The 19,579-nt window shown below is 40.9% G+C and overlaps 1 protein-coding gene across 1 annotated transcript in view; it reads right to left on the bottom strand.

The window, feature by feature from the left end:
- Nucleotides 1-19,579, bottom strand: part of ARID5B (AT-rich interaction domain 5B) — a 230,451-nt gene that overhangs the window by 46,249 nt on the left and 164,623 nt on the right. The window contains exon 5 of the mRNA XM_066621840.1: nt 11,831-11,943. Within this exon, the coding sequence (XP_066477937.1) occupies nt 11,831-11,943 (113 nt within the window). The remainder of the gene's footprint in view (nt 1-11,830; nt 11,944-19,579) is intronic.

The following is a 19,579-nucleotide window of genomic DNA, read 5'->3' as shown; positions in this document are numbered from 1 at the left end:
CAAAATGTTCCTAAATTCACCAGTTTACGTTATGAAAAAGTAAAGCACTGTATTTGGAGACAACATTTCAGTAGGAGTCCCCACACCACCCTTGATACTGGAAGGTCCCTGCAGCAATACACAGGCCCTCCCCTGCTAATTTTCAACAGCAGATGAAGAGGCGCTACACAAAAGGGAACATCTGTTCCCTCGGCTGCTGCAGTAAAATATAGCCCTGGTCTCATTTACATCAACAAACATTTACTGGAATATAGAGGATTAAAACAACAACTGCATTTGAATCAGAGGACAGTTGATCCCATTTCATCAACATTCCCTAGCAAGTTCATCCCCCCCCCCCCCCCAAAAAAAAAAAAACTGATATGATTTCAACTGATGGACCCTGTCTTCCTGACATGATATAGGTTCATGTCTTTACATAGGTGGAAAGGAAATAAAGGAAATAACGGCAAGGAAATAAAATAGAATCATGTTAATTCTGCCACTTTTTAAAAAAAAGATATATAATAAGTTGCATGATCTTGTAATATCCTTTTATGTACAAACCTTCCAACAAATCAAACTAATTGAATGTCATCGTTCCGTTATGTATCATGAATGTAAAAATTTTAAATAAATTAATTCACCAGCAATGTTTTTTCCTAGCACACAATCAATAATATTCATGTGATTACTGGTAATGAAATAATCTTGCTAGAGGATATGGTTACATGATCTATTTTGGATACACACTTTTTAAAAAATCATTGCTATGTAAAAGAGACCTTTGATAAATGCAAAACCAAACTGGAAAACTTCCTTCATATGCTCAAAACTGGAGCAGCGTTTCTATAAACAAAGTATCTGGTTTCAATGTCTTGGGGTGCGGCATGAGCAGCTAGAACTGGACAGGAAACTGGTGGTATAGTAGCAAAAGTCAATATGGGCATAAAAAAATCTGCATGACTGCAATCATACTGCAAAATACTGTTTTCTTTAGATTTACAGTTAAGAGGAAATGTCTAGTCCTCATGATTACAAAAAAAACCCCTCAAAAATAAATATGCAGAGAGATGTTGCTAAAGGGTTTGAAAAGTGAGGGAAACTCCTTAGGGCTTCTGCTGTCTAACGAAGAATGCAAGCACCCAGTGTAAGCACATGTAAAAGAAGTAATTTAAAAATAACTGAACCAGTATCATATACATGAGTAGTTCAACTTTTAGTGCGTACAGACCTAAACTACCCGGGACTATCACTCAAAGGCAGACTAGGTGTTCAGTGCAACCACACGCTTAAACAGTTTTAAGCAGTTTCCTTCCTGCCCTGCTTGCTCAATTGAAGTTAAGCTGATGGGAAATGCTTAAAAATAACCAAGCGCAGCATGGTCTGTTGGGGGGGGGGCAGGTTTCACTCATCTCCCCCACATGCTTCTTTTGGTATAAAAAGTAGAACTGCCCTCAACGCCCACTTTATTTGCAAATATCAAATTTGGCCTTTAATCTCAGAGTAAAGGCAAACCATTTCATTTCTGTGCTGAGACAGAGAATGTGCATGCACACATTTCAGAGCCACAGTGATTTAGCAATGGCTATTCATAAAAGGCTAAGCTGCAGGATGGGAAGCAAAATGGAAAAATCTATATGGCCCTGTTTTGCTTTTGGGTCTTCATTTTTTAAACAGAATGATGCCATTTTCCCCTTCAAAACCATAAAATAAGATTATGGCAAAGAATTGGATTCTTCCACCACCCCCCCCCCCCGCCATATATCACTAAGCTTGACAATTTGGCAGGAAGCAATCACCACTCTGGAGCATGTTCCCTACCTCATTGAAATAAAAAAAATAATTCCACTGAGTGGTCATGGTGAGCACCAATAGCAAAACAAACTGGAGATTACTATGGAAGGTAAGTGAATCTTCATAGTTATTCAGGTCCAAGAGAATAACAATGCAATCCTATGCAGGTCAACTCAGAAGTCAGTCCCATTGTATGAGACTTACCACTGGGGCTTACCACCAGGAAAGTGTGTATAGTATCACAAGTCTTAATGTTGTATCTTTTTCACTAGCCTCCTAGGGTAAGGTAGAGGCAAGGCTCAGTCTACATTCCCCCCCCACTCAGTGAAAATTTCTTGCACAACACCTTGGATTTATGCGGGATCTTCCCCATGGATGATATAGTGAGTATCAGAATTATGTTTTTCATGACAACAAGTGACAAGTGTTGCCAGATGCATGAGAATTCTTGCACTTTGTATGAGGCTAAAGAGTCTCTCTATAAAGTATCAGCCCCTTTGTGCTCCTATGTACACCAACACACGATGATCGGAGTTGATCAGCCCTTACTATGGCTAGCAAGTCAAACATGATTAGGATGGGTTGGGGGATGCTAGGGGGGTTGTTCCTCTGTTTACTGTGCTGGCTATGCCAGGTGTGATTTGCTCTGTAAAGGACAGTAGCCCTCATATATTCTCTTCACCCTCACCCCACCCCACCCCACCCATCAGTAGCAGCAACACCTAAAGTAGCAGATTATGGCAGTAAAGGAATCTCTCTCAGGTATGGGAGACGCTTCCCTCTTTTGGCTGTGCCACTGGAGTAGAGTTGAAAAGACAATGTATTTTTGGAAGAAAGCATGCTGGGGTGGGGAGGAGACAATCCTGCATCCCTTTAACTAAGGGCGCGATTCTAACCCTTACTTAAAGCTCCAACATAAGGGCAATGCAGCTCTGAGGTAAGGGAACAAACATTTCCTTACTTTGAGGAGGCCTCTGTGAGTGCCACCCAACTGCAGGATGCAGCACACGTCCCATTGGCATTAGGAAAAATATTGTTCTAGTGGTTCTAGAAATATTGTTCTAGTGGTTAGAAGGTTATTAGGAATTTTTTTTAAAAAGGTCAATGATGTCATCCACCACACACAAATGTCCTTCCACTGGACTGTATCTTATCTCTTTATTTAACAACCCCACCTTCCACAACAGACACTTTAAGGGCAGGGGATTGCTCATATTGTTACCTGTTAAGTGTTTTCCATTTGAAGTTTATATTCCATTGAACTGTTTTTGATGCCAGACAAAATAACAATGTGTTTTGACATCTATACTTTATTTTCTGTCCTTCCTGCCAAAAGAACTTTGGAACAATGTTCCTTGCTCTGGGAATACTTTTTCTTTTTAAAATATTCTTGCTATGCAAACAATATCCTGACTATGCATAGCCTTGTTTTCTAGGAAGTTCAATAAAAACATACATGATAGCTTGAATATACCAGGTCAATCATATTAAAGAAATTTATATGAAAGCAGATTAATGTCAAAGGGGGTTATTCTGTGTGATGGATGAAGGAATCATTGAAACAGAAAATATGAAAATAAAATTATGCCCCCTTAATAGCAGTGATGCCAATGTCTCCAAGAACATGAAATGGCTAATGGAATATCGTAGCCTACTGCACACTTGTGTAGCAGAAACTCCTAACGAGTTCAGTTGGACTTACTTCTGAGTAAACACACATAAAATCAGTCTGCATCTTTTTTTGGATCTGATGATTTCTTTATTTTAACTAAAAACCCATGGCGCTCATTTTATTTCTAGTATTTCTGGGGGCAAGCCTTATTTGCAGAAATTCACCACCGTGGGAAAGACAATAGGGAACTGCCACTGTGACCAATGAATAACTTGGACTTGGGGAGCCAGAAGGGGGGAGGGGGAAAGCAATTGGTTCTGGTTTGGATTACGTTAGTAAATGTTCTGCACACATGCACTAATACAGCTTGCTGACAATTTACACCAATGATCAGAATGTATCCCAGATTTCTAATACAATCTTCTTGGAATCAGATCAATAGGGATTTGCATGGTTCGGGCTATTTGGGTTTTGTGGTAACCAGAAGGCATAAGGAGATGGACAAAGGCACCGAGCATGGAAATTAAGAAGGCCCCTTCTTGGCCACATTCTCTACAGAGCAGGCAGCTCAATAGATCTTGCTAATGGTTGCCAAAGCAGACCTCATTCTCCTCTGGAATTAGTTTAATTTCAGAATAAGCTAGCTGAGCAGTGAATTCACACAACATTTCTTCTCCATGAAATGACACTTATGTTACCACCTTGCCCTAATGGTCCATGAACAGTCCAGCCTTTTGAATTGCTGGACAGTTACAAAAATCTGGGATGGCACAAGTTCAGTAAGGCTGCAATTCCGGGAGCACAAACCTATCCCTATTTACTCATAAGAAAGTCCTACTATGTTCCCATGGGGCTTACTCCCAACTAAGTATGCATGGGATTGCAGCCTAAGTGCACTTCCTTGGAAAGACAGCCTATTGAGACCAAGACCAATTAGTTCCAAGAGAATATAATTGGGCTTACTCTGAATGTAAGAAGAGATTTGCTATAGTCCAACAGTGAGGTATCTGTTTGATAAGGCCCTGGCATCTCTAGTTAAAAGGATCTTGGTATTAGGGTTAATAAAGAGACCCTGGACTGCTGCTGTCAGTCAGAATAGCCAGTACTGGGCTAGACCAGCCACTGGTCCGACTCAGGACAAGGTATTCCTTATAACTTACAAATTTGCCCAACTTTTACAGACCTGAGGAGAAAAATCTTGGAATAAGAATACTGTAGAAGGGGTGACCTGTTCTTCTAGACAGGCACCTGCCAGATTTTATGAAAAATATAAGCAAATACTTGTTTTATCCCTTACTGTTTATGAACCATCTAATGAAATGGGATATTATATATATTTAATTCTAACATAAATAAATACAGTTAAATATGGAAATTTGCAACAGTCCCTCTCACAGCCCTTGGTGGTGAATAAGTTACCTAGCTCTTCTCTCTGAGAGATAAAAATAGATACCTTACCCTTACAAAAAAGATTTTCCCAAACCTGATATGTTCCATATTGTATTCCTGAAGGCATTGCCCAAAGACGTCATGGGGAGAGCAAAGCTCATCAATAAAAGCAACAAATTTGCTTTTTAAGTGTCTGGGATCCTCAAGCACTACACTTGAGCTTTGGGATAATAAAATACAGCACTGTAATTCAGTTACTTAAAAAGCTGCCCCAGCTGGAATTTATTCAGAGCTATTAAAACCAAACAACATGCCTTTGTATGCTAGGTAATAAAGTCCACACAATTATTTGCTCACAGATAAAGGTAAACAAGCTGAATGAACTGGAGTCCTGACCACTTAAAAAGCTTTTCACTCAATGACAGCTTCAAATACAGTAGAACCTCCAAAGTTGACCACCTCTCTATAATGACCACCTCCTTAAGTTGACCTAATTTTCACAGTATGGTCAGATGCTGCATATACACTATGGGAGACCAACCTCTCTATATTGACCACCTCCGTAAGTTGTATCTTGACCACTTTGACCACTGCACAGAGTATTAATTTACTCTCCATAAGTTGCCCACTGAACGCGATACTGTGGGCCTGTGTTTTGTCTGGTTTGTACCATCTTGGAAAAGCAAGAAGCCATGCGACAATCTCTCCCCTATGCCTGCTAGTGCGTGTGCAAAAGGGTTTTTATAGGTGGGCACACTGCACATAGCTGACAGAACTGCGCCGGCTGCTGGTTGTACCTGGACATGTACCAAGTTGTGAGGGACACATGAGGTTGCTTGTGCATAGTGAAGCCACTGTCCTTTCACTTTGGTTTCCATCACCAGTGCATTACTTTACACTTATATTGAAACACAACTGCTATTTTGCTGCCTATTCTCCCAGTTTGGAGAGATCCTTCTGGAGCACTTCACAATCCCTTCTGGTCTTCACCACTCAGAAAAGCTTAGTGTCATCCACAAACTTGTCCACCTCCCTGCTTATCCCTCTTTCCAGGTCATTAATGAAGATGTTGAAAAGCACCAATCCCAGGGCAGATCCTTGAGGCACTCCACTTTCCACCTCTCTCCACATTTTTTGTCAATTGTCCATTGACACCCACTCTCTGTTTCCTGGTCCTCAACCAGTTCCCAATCCATGAGAGGACTTATTCCCTGACTGTGGAGTTTTCTCAACAGCTTTTAGTGAGGGACCATATCAAACACCTTCTGGCATTTAGTGAATCTGAGGAGACCCAGTGGAGGCCAGGCAGCCTAAGGAAAAAGTGTTTGTTTGTTTTTAGCTGTTGGGGCTATGTAACATGCTACATGCTATGGGCTGGCAAGGGATAGTATTGGTCTCCCTGTCTGCTATGAAACCAAGTATTTTTTTTAGCTTACAATTTTTTTCAAGCTTATGAATTTTTAGGGTTTTTTTAAAACACTGATTATGAGTTGTTTATTCTCTGTCTCTTGATATAGATATAGATGATATAACTAGTAAGCATCACAAGAGGATCAATTCTCATTGATATTTGCAATAAAACTTTTTAAAAATCCAATCTAAATAATAACTTGGCCTTGCATTTGTTGTCCTGGGAGCTAAACATGATAATATTTAAATGCCTTTTTTCCATATGTTGACCACCTCCCTATGTTGACCAATTCCTCCAGTCCCTTGGGTGGTCAACTTAAAGAGGTTCTACTGTATAACATTTAGCATATGAGCAAGGCCTATGCAGGATGGACTGCCAGAATTCCATCAGGACCTCATGAAGTGTCCAAGGATTTTGAGTCTTCTGCTTTCACTTCCTCCTCATTTCATCCACTGGATTGCTGAAAGTTGGTGGGCCTTTTTGTTTGTTTGTTTTGTATCATTGTTTTGTTTTTAAGGTGTCATCAATCAAAGGTCTGAACTTCCTGTAGGTCTATCAACAATGTTACCAAACGTTATCTGTTGGAAGAATTATAGAGCTGATGCTTCAAGTAATAGCTATCAGTTCCGTGCAGGTAAATATAGATAATTTATGACATTGTATCATCCCACAGTAATGAGGAAAATATGTAATGATACTTTACTCACAAACCGGTTGCAAAGTCATTTGCACCATTAATATGCATTTTCCCTGTGCTTGAAGATGCTTAATTTCTGGTTGTGCCTTCAGGATTAGGATAAAATGAATTCCTCTAGATTAGAACACAAGGCCCTGGTTTATACATTCAGCTGGAGGCTGTGCTGAAATAACATGAGACCCTCTTTTCTCTAAAGTAGATAGTCTCCAGCATGAATGAGGTCCTGTATGAGAAGACCATGTCTGCATTCTGATGGAGGGCCCAGGTTACACTACAGGCTCTACTGGGGGCGCACTTTCCATACTGTCTCAGGCACTCTCACAACAGGTCTACTTAACACTGGAGGCTCGCTGCACCTCCTCTTCCATAGACTTTCAGTATCGCTTCTGCCTGAATGGAATGAACCAAGGCAATGAGGTTGACTGTCACATGATGACGGATTGAGAACCTGACACAGATTCACTATTCATTCAGAGGTATAAGCAACATTTTCAATATCTTAGCCAATAGGCTAATAAATGATGTGATTTCTTTATGCATTTATTCATTCTATTCTTCCTTTCTCTTATTGAGTTTATTGGAGGCAGGTGACAACATAGTAAATAAAAAGCAATGAAACAGCAATAAAACCAGTACAAATACATAATACACAATAAAACCAGCACTATAAAATATTTTCCCCTCATGGCTCAACAAGCCTCTTGAAGCAAACAAACGAAAGACTTTCTCACATTCCTAAAATGTTGAAGAGAATGAGCATGACAGACTATAGGATGGGAGAAGGTCTACAAACATGCCATTACCACCACTAAAGACCTTGTTCCAAGATGTAGCCAACTTCATGTCTGGTGAGATGGTGTCACATAGAGCAAGGCCCCTCCAGAAGATCATAGCTGACAAGGAAGAATAAGTGGAAGCAGGGCTGGCATTGTGCATCACCCAGCAGTTTGGTCCCTGCCCATCAGAAGGCCCCCTTGCCAGGCCAACCTCTGAACCTTCAGTACCAATATAGATGAAAAGAGGAATGGGCAGAGCAAACACCGAAGGATATATTTCTAGTACCATCAAAACAACACATTTTATAAAGAGGTCTCTGGCATGCACATGAATCTTTGGTTAAAAGATGCTGAAGCTTTTATGTTCAGTGAGTGAAGGGCAAGTTGTGGATGACACATGGTAAACTTTGTTCTGAATAGTTTGAAGAATTCAAGGAAAGTAGAGCATCTGCACAGCAGGCTCTCTGAGCATCCATCAGCAATGGAAACCTGAGAAAGCCTTATAGCATTTTATAGACTTTGCAAAACCTTCAAACATCAAAAATCAGGTTTTTAAACCAACATCTCTATACAACATGATACTAGCAGATCATATTACAGGCAATTAATAGGCACACGGCAGACCTCATAAAACTGAGCAATGCAAAATTAATGACTAAACTTGACTATTTTAACTTTAGAGTATTGTTTCTGCCATCCCATTGTGCCAATACATTAAGATGAGCAAAATATAGGGGAGGACACCATTATAGGTAATGTACCATAGTAAAAGTTTTAAAAATATGAACTAGTATAGCATTGTAAAAGTGAAAAGAATATAGCTATTTACCTCTTTAAGCCTCAAATCCTCTCAAGGAATTCAGTGTGAATAACACCACTACCAACCCAAAAAACCCCAATGCTAAACCAAAGACACTACTTAGAATTTTCTGTGTTCCCAAAGAGATATCAGCAACAATGGGAAATCTTCCTAGTCAAAGCATATGACATGGAACTTTTCCTGGCAGGGTTTTCTGACCCAGTCAGGTTCTCATTTGTCTTTTCCAAACTGTATCATCAAGAGTTGCCAACATTTTTTGGCAGAACTCCTATGCTTTTAAACAGCTGAATGACAAAACAGCAAGTTATTTTTTTTCCACCTAGGGCAGAGAAACTGTGATGGAAAAACTTTTATCAACTTAATTTCTGCAAATCTAGCAGCTTCTTAAAGTACAGATGCTTTGCCAGAAAGCAAAGTTGGCAACCCTAGGTCCTACAGTTTAGACAAGACAAATAAAAACCCTTCCTGAAAGTAACAATGGATGAGTAAACCGCTTTAAAAAAATAACATACAGATAACTGCCTGAAAGGTATATAAGCAACAGAGATTCAATGTTATTGAAAGCAACCCTGAAAAATCTAAGTAATAAATTAAACATGAATAGGTTGATGCTCTTAGCTTCATGTTTACCAAGCTGCCAGGCGGAATCAACTTGTTTCAGTGGCACTTGTGAAGGATGTCTGCCCATCCCAAATTGAAATGTATAGGGGATGTGCAGAATCACTGCTCAGTGAACATATATAGGACATTTATGGCTGAATCCATATTAATTAAAGGCAATGCCAGTGGAATGTGTGTTTCGCTAGTGCTGGCTGCCGCAAAGGCACTATAAATGGGGCAGAGGAGGGCAGAACAAGAGGGAGATGGAGCTGGGTAGAGTGATTCAGGTCCAGGATTGGGTGGCGGCACACACTGAATCTCAGGCCCCTTCCCAGGCCTGATCCACCTAAACAGATCAGCACAGACTTGCATCAGAGATAATGCTGGCGCAGGCCTGAGTTCACACATTATGGCTGCTGGGGCTTACTGCGGGGGGCGACGACGGGACAAGTGTTTCCTTACCTTGAGGAGACCTCCAGCAGCCATAAATCCCCCATAGGATGCAGCATAGCCTGCGCCTGCACTGCTACATCACTGCACAGGGATTTAGGTTGATTGGGCTGTTAGGGCTGGCGTACACATTCACGTACACCACTTGATGACTAGCATTGTGTGAACTGTGTTTGTTACAATGATCATGCAGAAACAGCAGGATTTGGACTTCCAGAAGGTAGAAGATGCTGCTCACATGGAAATGTCCTTCACCAATCATCAGAACTGCATGATTGCTACTGCTACACATTGCAGCCACAGTGGCAGAAGACAAGTCATCACATGGACACTGTTTTCCACAGTTTCTGCATGATCATTATAATATGGCTATTCCTATGATGCGATGTACATGTTTTCAGGTATCGGTACACATGCAGATGTTTTTGAGTTTATTTTAAAAGTAAACCATGGACTGAACTACTAAAAATAGAATACAGATTGTGTTTACTGCTGTAGGTGCACTGAATATAAAAAGTGAAAAATAGTATACTTGTGTACCGATCAACAATCTGCGTATGTTGTTCACAGACTGCGTGTGCACATAACCTAATGTGTGAATAGCCATAATATGTGCTCTGCCTCCAAAGAAAACATTTCCTTTGAGACTATATAAAAATTATATATGTGAAATTTGTGATGATTCATTCATAGATACAAGTCACCAGTTTATGTTGCAGTCATCAGGTGATCAATATGTGTGCATCAACCACATTTAATAAGCCTGACAATCTCATTATAAGCTTCTGGGATATCTCTAGCTCTGAAGTTATTTATGTATACTGTTGGCAACCTTCAGTCTCGAAAGACTATGGTATCGCGCTCTGAAAGGTGGTTCTGGAACAGCATCTAATGTGGCTGAAAAGGCCAATTCGGGAGTGACAATCCCTTCCACACTGGGAGCAAGTGCAGTCTGTCCCTGGTCTGTCTCCCTGGCTATGGGCCTTCCTTCTTTGCCTCTTTGCCTCAGTCTGTTGGCCAAGTGTCTCTTCAAACTGGGAAAGGCCATGTTGCACAGCCTGCCTCCAAGCGGGCCGCTCAGAGGCCAGGGTTTCCCTCTTGTTGAGGTCCACTCCTAAGGCCTTCAGATCCCTCTTGCAGATGTCCTTGTATCGCAGCTGTGGTCTACCTGTAGGGCGCTTTCCTTGCACGAGTTCTCCATAGAGGAGATCCTTTGGGATCAGACCATATGTTTATGTTATGTTTCTGTTTATGTTTCTGTTTCTGTTTATGCTTGTTTATCTATGCTTGTTGGAATTCATTACTTATAAGGCAGTTCACATGGAGCACCTCATGTCATTGCTGCCTGCTGTACTTGGGGGAGATTCAGGGGATGGCCAGGTGATTCTTCATAGAACCATGAACCCTCAGCCAGTGTCTGACCTGGCCAACCTCTGATGCTGGTCCTGGGCATATATGGTCATATTCAGATTATATTTGGAAGATAGGCAAGAAAGACTTTGAGTGATTTATTTAGGTTTTCCTGAGCATATATTGTGTGGAACTATGGCTGCCTGTTCATACTAGATCAGTGGTACTCAAACTTTGAGGGAGCTTTACTCCCTCAGTAAGTTTTTGTGGGGGAGGGGCTAGGGTAGCAACACGAGCCCCAGGATTGAGCTGCTGAGGGGGGTGCTTGTCACTTACTTTGCGAAGGCAGGGCTGCAGCAGGCTGCAGGAGGTGCGGGGAGCCCTGCGCAGCCCCACACAGCGCTCCCCAAGGCTTGGAACTTTCACTGAAAGTGGGTGCAAAGCACTTCTGTTTTGCAGGAGGCGCTTTGCACCCGCTTTCAGTGAAAGTTCCAAGCTTTGGGGAGCGCTGTGCGGGGCTGCGCAGGGCTCCCCACACCTCCTGCAGCCTGCTGCAGCCCTGCCTTCTAAAAGAAAGTGACAAGCACTCCCCAAATGGACGCAATCCTGGGTATCGCTTCCCTACCTCTCCCCTTCCCCCCAGGGGAACCTTTACACTACCTGGTGGGTCGCGACCCACCAGTTTGAGAACAACTGTACTAGATGTAATCTGAAGTTTTAAATCAAGACCCCTCTGCCAACATGCTTATACTGACTGATCAACTGATGAGGTTAATGAGGCATCAAGGCAGTCTAATATTCATGGAATGGGGGGGCCCTTAAATCTGCAATTATGTATTTATTTCCATACAAAAAACCCGTAAAACTCCTCCTTTGAAAAGCTATATGTGAAAAGAAAAACAGAACTCTATCTGAAATGACATTTGCTGAAAATTACTAAGTGGCTTACCTTGGCAACAGTTCTGGTTTCACAATTATTATTGGAATCTTTAATGCCATTGAATGAGTCTCTTCTCTGTGGGCATGGCTTCTTTTTGCGTGGTCTGCCTTTAAGATTTGGCGCTGAAAACAAACAGGCAACAATTTCAGCATGATTTCTTACAAAAGAATTTACTGTTGAAGCAATCTCCTATAAACAACTAGATGAAATCCACACATCTCCCCTATAATACATAAGGTTGCTAAACCCAGTAGTTGTGCTGTTTCTAGGTCACATATTTATAGATTATATCCCCCCCAGCTAATCTACCGCTGTTTACATCTAACAAGGACCCAAAAGACTATTGAGAAAGCACAAATTGCTCTCCTGCAAGACACAAAGCACAAAACAGCACATTGGTGAACATCTTTATACAGATATGTATTTTGTTTTGTATAAATCCCTCTTCCGGCAATTTCCTCAGCATATAAGGTATTTGATTAGGCAATGTTTATTTGCATCAAAGATTTTCTAAGTTGCAAAAGCAACTAGTATTTCCAGATATAGCACAAGAAATAAAAGAATGATTCGCCCTTCCAGGCGGTACAGTTCAATGTGTCAGGCAGGATGAAAAGATCGGATCAGGGTTTCAATGCAACACTTCAACTGTTTTTGAACAGAGCTCAGACACAGCACAGCAGAAAATCTAGTCATTTTTAGTTCTGTTTTGAAAACTGGTGTGTATATGGGTCATATAAGAGAAGCTCAGACTTGGATGTCATTTTTCTTTAATACTGTACTCAATGCCAATTGTGAGAAACCAATGGGGAAAAGAATGACGTAGGTATTTTTTTTTAAAGACTGAAAAGTGACTTATGTATGCTTTCAAATTAAGATCATTTTTTAAATCAAGGCTGCCAGACTAAGAAGACATCAAAAATGATAAACAATAATTAATTTGTGATTATAGTGGAGATACTATGCTGTAAATCCCTCTCCCACCTCTCTTTTTTAAAAGTAACCATTGTTTTCATTACTTCTAGGGACGATTATAATAACGCCAGGAATCTAAACACCACAAACCTCTTGAGTGGCTTCTAATTGTTTCTAATCTTACATTTGTCACACAAGTGGTTTCAGGACATTTTACATTTTAATTAGCTCTCAGATGCAAGGTTGCTATAATTTGATACTGATGCTCTGAAATAACTGTTTCCTACTGGCAGTGGTTCAACTGAAGAATGAAAACAAAACAAACCCACCACCCCTCTGTTTAAAAGCAAAAGTCCTATCTGCCTCTTCCCCCTACCCCCCAAAATGTTTCATGCTTCAGCAGTGCTGTTAAGTGTTGCAGAAAGCAACTCTGAGGTTGTCATCAGAGGATAGCACACAGAGAGAGAGAGAGAGAGAGAGAGAGAGAGAGAGAGAGAGAGAGAGAGAGAGAGAGGGAAGAACTTAAAAAGTAAAAAATTATTACCCATTCCAGTCGACGAACATCTGCTTGATTTATCTCTCTACTCATGAATGCTACAGCATGTGACCACGCGTACACCACATCCCTGGAAGTCTCGACTCAGTGTGCATGTCAGTCTTACACAGAATGAGCACTTGGAGTATTTGCTCAGCGCTTACAAATCCCTTCCCCCCAGCTGCTCCGTTACTCATATAAACACAGATGAGTGACTCGAGCAGAAGAGAGTGGGATGTGCTCTCAGGACTCTCTCACGGCTGACACACTGCCAAGAAGCTTGCTCCCTCGTTTACAAATGTAGCTCATGATTTCATCCTACTTGTTTTGTTGTTCATGACCTCCTTGCTCGACACCAGTTGGAAAGCACACCAAGTTCCACAAACCCAGGGCCATGTTTGAGCCCAGCACGGTATCCAGAATAGCTCCCTTCACAAGCTATTGTGGGAGACCCAAAGTGCTCTCCAGATTTATTACAGCCTGATGCAAACACTAAAATTTAATGCCTGCCGTAGAGTAAATGGGGCAATTTTACCTCTGGCAAATCCTTCTGAAGTTGCTCAAATGACATGGATTAATTCTGGCTCAGGATCTTGGTTTCATTACGATTGCTTATTTTATAGAAGCCAGAATGAAGTACAGCTAGTTCTCAGCATGGCATTTTATAAAAATAAAAGGTCATTCCTAAGTTTGAGGGACACATAAGATTTTGTTTTGCACAAAAGGAAAACACATCTGCCCCACCACATCTCCCATGGTAAGCTTTAATTAATCGACTGAAAAGCTCCAAAAGGCAGAAAAGGGCAAATTCCAGAAATAACAACTATGTCTCTACATTCTGCTTGTTATTGAGTGATGGCAGCAATATTACAGAATTTCTTGTTTCATCAGTTGCTGAGGAATTAGGAAATGATAGGAAATGACTCCTTCTAGAATATTCTAAGATTACGCCATGTATGACATAATACGACATCAGATGTGTAATTAAAATGAAAACATATCTATGAATCAATGGTGACTGTGTTATTTCATAAACGCAGCATGAAGCAGCCTGACGTTAAAGTATTATTTATTTTCATACTCACACAAAAGATAAACTCCCTAAACCACTCCATGTACAGCATGTATACACCACACTATTATATGCCCCCTTTCATGCCCCCAAGGGGAGGAGAAAGAAGTTCCCTTCTCCTCCCCTTGTCTCCTCTCTGCTCTATAGCAACTGCTTACTTTTTGGACCGAGTATTAGTGAATGTCTAATAAACACTGAATTTTGATTCCCATAATGATCAGGACTCCTGGTTTGAATCAGCATGATCAGTGAAAACTTTAGTTGATTAATAGGTGAGTGCAAATTTTATTCAGTAACACTAAGAGGAACACACTTGTCTATATTTGAAGCTATTTTATTATGGTGGCATACTGTGTGTACCACCATTAGCCATTCCGCTGCCACCGGAAGTGGTGTTGGAGGCCTCCTGCTACAGCAAGCTACCAGTGGAAGCGCAGGTAAGCCAATGCAGGAGACAGGTGGTGGGAGCAATGGGGCAGAGAACAAATACACTGATTGGAGCATCAGGATGGACTTAGGTAGCACACTCCTAACAGCAATGAAGCCAGCATTCCTGGCTTGCAGCCTTTGGCCCCAGAGGCATCTTGGTTCATGGCTAACTCTCTTTCTTAGTTTTCATTCTGGCCTCTCTCATATCAAATCCTATATTTGTATGTCTTCCAGGAAATGGCCAGCCTCACTTCCCTCACTTTCACACACAAAAGCAGGAATGAGTCACCCAACCGCGCCAATCAAGCAGAAGGTGGGTGTCACCTTATCCCCTTTTACACTTTGGCCCTTCCTCTTACAGAGCTCCAAGGACCCACCTGGAGCGTCCTCTCATTCAAGGTCATTAATAGTTAACCCTCTTTCGGGTCATTAACCCTCTTTCAGCCATTCCAGATAAAGTGGCTGAACGCTGACTCAGGTTCTGGCTTTATAGGCATGAGTGCTCATTCACAACACCAGTACTGCTTGAGATACATATATGGCACCCTGATCTATCACCAGACACTTCTATTTAACACCACTGTGGCTGACCTCACTGGCCTGACTGAGTGGCTAGAAAGAGCTGTATGACTTTCACAGTTTTCCCTTTCTTCCTATTATGTCCCTAATCCTGACCTTTAGGACACTTTCTGTGGAAAGAATATGACGACACAAAATGAACAGGAACCAATGATTGGGGGGGAAGCTCTATTTCAAAATATATGCAACTGCAACAACAACAAAAAAGGAAGCAGAGCTAATTACTGGCAAAGCAAATTGCTCTTGATACGATACAAAATGATTTTTTTTCCACCTATTTACTTCCTGGTGTTAACGTAAGCCTGATATTCCGGGTGAGGTGAAATGGTGTGAATGGAAATTTCACAAATACCAAGAACCACACAAGCTCTTGCTGACAATCTGAGCTTAACAACTCTTTCCATTTTTGAAAGAAAGATTTAACACCGTTCACAGTTATGAATTCCCAAGAGACATACATTCTTTCTTTCTGAGAATGGGACATAGATTTCCTGCACTTGAAAGGAGCGACAGCAATACAAGAAACTCACATTGTTAAACTGAGAAACAGTGCCACGTGCTGTTTCACAGTATAGTTTAAAGGAAATAGAAAGCAATTAACTCATGCTATCTTTATTTTTTGCCACAGAATTGATGAGAAAACACACACACACACACACACACACACACACACACACACACACACACACACACCACAGTTCCCCCAAATAAGTCTGGTGCCTTAGATTTTTCAATGCCCAAAGATGGATATTAACATCTTTTAAATTCATTAATTCTCTAGTCACCACCTAAATCTGGAACTTATTGGCTTTAGTGCAGATGTACCAACTAACAGAGCTTGTGGACTGTCTGCCTTTGGGGTCTAATTTCCATTTGACCTTTTTTACTTGTATGCGTACCTGAGTCCAAAATACACATACACAAATATGAAGAACGCACACATGCATTTTGCTGTTTCATTTAAAATAAAATATATATTAAGATAATCATGATTTCCATAGTAGAATCTGTTGTCAGCATAACTGGTTCCATGGCTATTTAGAATACAGAAAATCCCAGCTTTGAATTCAAAAAATAAAGGATATTTTCTAAAAAGGCATTATTCCCATGTGAAAAAACTGGAGGTACAAGACTGAATGTATACCATCACAGGCCATATTCACAAAGCATAGTTCGGAAGATCATGAATGAGTCACATAAATGTTTTCTCCTCCTCTTGCAAGTGCAACTTAATTCCTTCCTAATTGAATGAAACCACAGTTTGCCATTGTCTAAACCAGCAAACTCGCTTGAGTGATCTCTACAAACCAGGATATAAAGTATTGTATTTACATGGTTTATTCTCCTGGTTTACAAGGATCACTCAAACCACCATTTGCCTATTCAGATACAATGGCAAAGTGGTTTGATATACAAAGGAATTAAGTCTTATATGCAAGGGGAGGGGGGAAGGTTGAGGATGGAGCCGGCCATGTGTCATTCACGCACCTCCTTTGGCAGATCATCTGAATGTGACTACAGTGTACATGTACTGGAAAGTTGCATCCAAATAAATGTTCATGACATAGACATAGGTGCACTCAGGGGTAGCCCAAGGAGATTCACTGCCTGACCCAGAGCCCCCACTTATGTCCCCACATGTGCCTCCCCCTCAAACTGCAAAGAAGGTAATAAGTCAGCCCCAACTTCTCATGTTGCTTTTTCTTTGCATGGTCCCTTTAAAACATATCAGGTAAATAGAAGGTGAAGCATGTCCCACACTTCCTCTTTTGTTTGATGGGTCTGTGTGCATGGTGAATAGATAGGGAAGAGTGGTAATGTCAATTCGTCCACATCCCTATCCTCTTAACTTGCTCCCAATGGAGCGTCAGGCTAGACTGGACAGACCAGCTGCGGGCTCACCCATTTCCCTCTTCCAACTGTGTTGCTACATGCAATCATTTCAGCTCACTTCATGGAAAGGCCAGCCCTGGGTAGCCCACAAACGATAATTAAGCTAGAAAAAGAGCCCTTGATACAATACTGAGGAATTGTTGGCCTCTGTATTGGCTCTATGGTTGAAATTTTTGACTGTAATTTCCTGGATGATTATTTTGTGCATAAAACAAATACAACTTGATTTTAAAGACTATAAACAAGTATGTCTGAACACTGAACGTCTTGCTCTATTTCATTACACTGCGAAAGCAAGAAAAATTATCTCTGTTCATGAACATTTTATATTACAAATGATTTTAAGGACCAAAACTTTTATGTAGTGCTCTAGAATGTTCAAAGCACTTCACATATATTACTGAATACTGCTTACAGTAACCCTGTAAGTGTTGTTATCCCCAGATAGCAATTTGGGAAAGGTGAGGGCTGATGGTTTGTTTAAATTCATCTAAAAATGGTTTAAATTCATCTAGTGAGTTCATGGCTGAGATTTGATTTGATTTGGAGGCTTCTTAGCTCACACTGCAGTTTCTTTGCCTCTATTAACACACTAGCTGTCAAGGTACAGAAAACAATGTCAGTTCATTCCTTTATTCCTTTATAGTCCCAAGATGCTCAAAAAGCAGTTTGATAACAGGCAACAGTTATGTAAGATACGCATAGATGGGCTAAAACTGCAACCTGGGTGTAACATTATTTGCGCTGGATTGAAAGGTTGATGTTACAGCGTGAAATATTTTTTATTTGTATCTTTTGAGTTGTTGCCAAAATATAGTACTTAAAAAAAATTATGCATTTTGACTGACATCAAGACACGTTGTTACAGACAGCGTGCCAAAAGGAGGCATTAGCATTGGTGAAGTCCAGTTAGCCACCTGGGCATTGTGAAAAAAATCAGTGCTGTAGCCAAGAACTTTAATGAGAACGGAATGTACTACTTCATTTAACATATCTGGATCACTTACATGTGCTAAATCCAAAGTACCTTTGCAATCTTATGGCTGCTGATCAAATCATATAAGTTCTACACTCACACCATTTTCCTTTCATTTCATAGCACCAATTTAGCACATGCATTAAGTATTTATTTAAAGTCCCACCTTTTTTCATTTCACTATGAACTCCACAGTTATGTCCTGATGCGACTATTCAATTCTGGCCTGTAGCTATTAGTGCTTCCTAGACATGTTTTCAAAAGGTACTATTTTTGTATGACAGTAATGTGCTGTGATAGCCATTCGCCATTCCTCACTTGCCTCCAGCTCATAACATTATAGAAATCTCTACCTGTTGCTTCTGTTTCCCACTAAATGCACTGAACAGGGCTGAAGGGAAGGAGCAATACATGGATAACTAATTGAGTGATGAAGAAGCCAAATGATTTAACTGTAGTTGAAAACTTATTCATTGGAAGGTGTGTGCTTGCAACCTGGCTTCCTTTATATGACTGACTGATTGATTGATTCATGCATCAATTGCAGCCAATTAATTAGATTGTAAGCCTGTGGACCAGGCTGTTTATTTTACAAAGCACCTAGCAGTACAAAGAATATCATCGTCATTGCTGTTCTCATTATTACTGATCTGGTTCCAAAGAACAATGTAACTAGTTTCATGTCCAAAAGTATTTCTAAGACAATAGCCCAGAACATCAGTGCAGGCTTGTATGCAGTTTCATAAGGAGTTTGTGATATGGTGTAGTGGGCGGGAAGGGGGCAGAGCCCTGCAATTTGGGAGGGGGCACATGCCACTGGTCAAGGTCCCAGGCCTTGTGTGCACCTCTTGGGAGCTCAACCATTATTTCTTGATATTCCTCCAAACAGCTCAGAGCACCATATTTATTACAGTTTCCATATAGTCTTCCATTCAGACAGTGCACAAGGACATTTATTTTACTGGTCCTTTCTAGGGTGGCTAATGAGCTAGTTTTCATTAGTGTTCAGTCTCAAGAGAGGGGGCCAACAAGCATACATGTACATTTTTTTCTCACAGTGGTGGTATGCCACATTACACATCATGGCGTGTAACCTGTGATGGATTTTCCTACAGAAATTTGTCCAATCCCCTTTTAAAGGCAACTAGGCCAGATGCTATCACCACATCCTGTCGCAAGGAGTTCCACAGGCTAACTACACGCCGAGTAAAGATTTTCTTTTGTATGTCCTAACCTAACTCTTCTAACTGTCCTAACTTTGCTAGCCTTTGGCTGCTTCTTCGGAAATGAGTACTGTACAGGATTATTCTTTGCTCATTTGAGTATCCTCACTTTGAACTAGCCTCACTTACTGTTACAAGC

This window comes from Tiliqua scincoides, chromosome 3, assembly GCF_035046505.1.
Source record: "Tiliqua scincoides isolate rTilSci1 chromosome 3, rTilSci1.hap2, whole genome shotgun sequence".
NCBI lineage: Eukaryota > Metazoa > Chordata > Lepidosauria > Squamata > Scincidae > Tiliqua > Tiliqua scincoides.
This window is presented reverse-complemented; position numbering and strand designations above follow the sequence as displayed.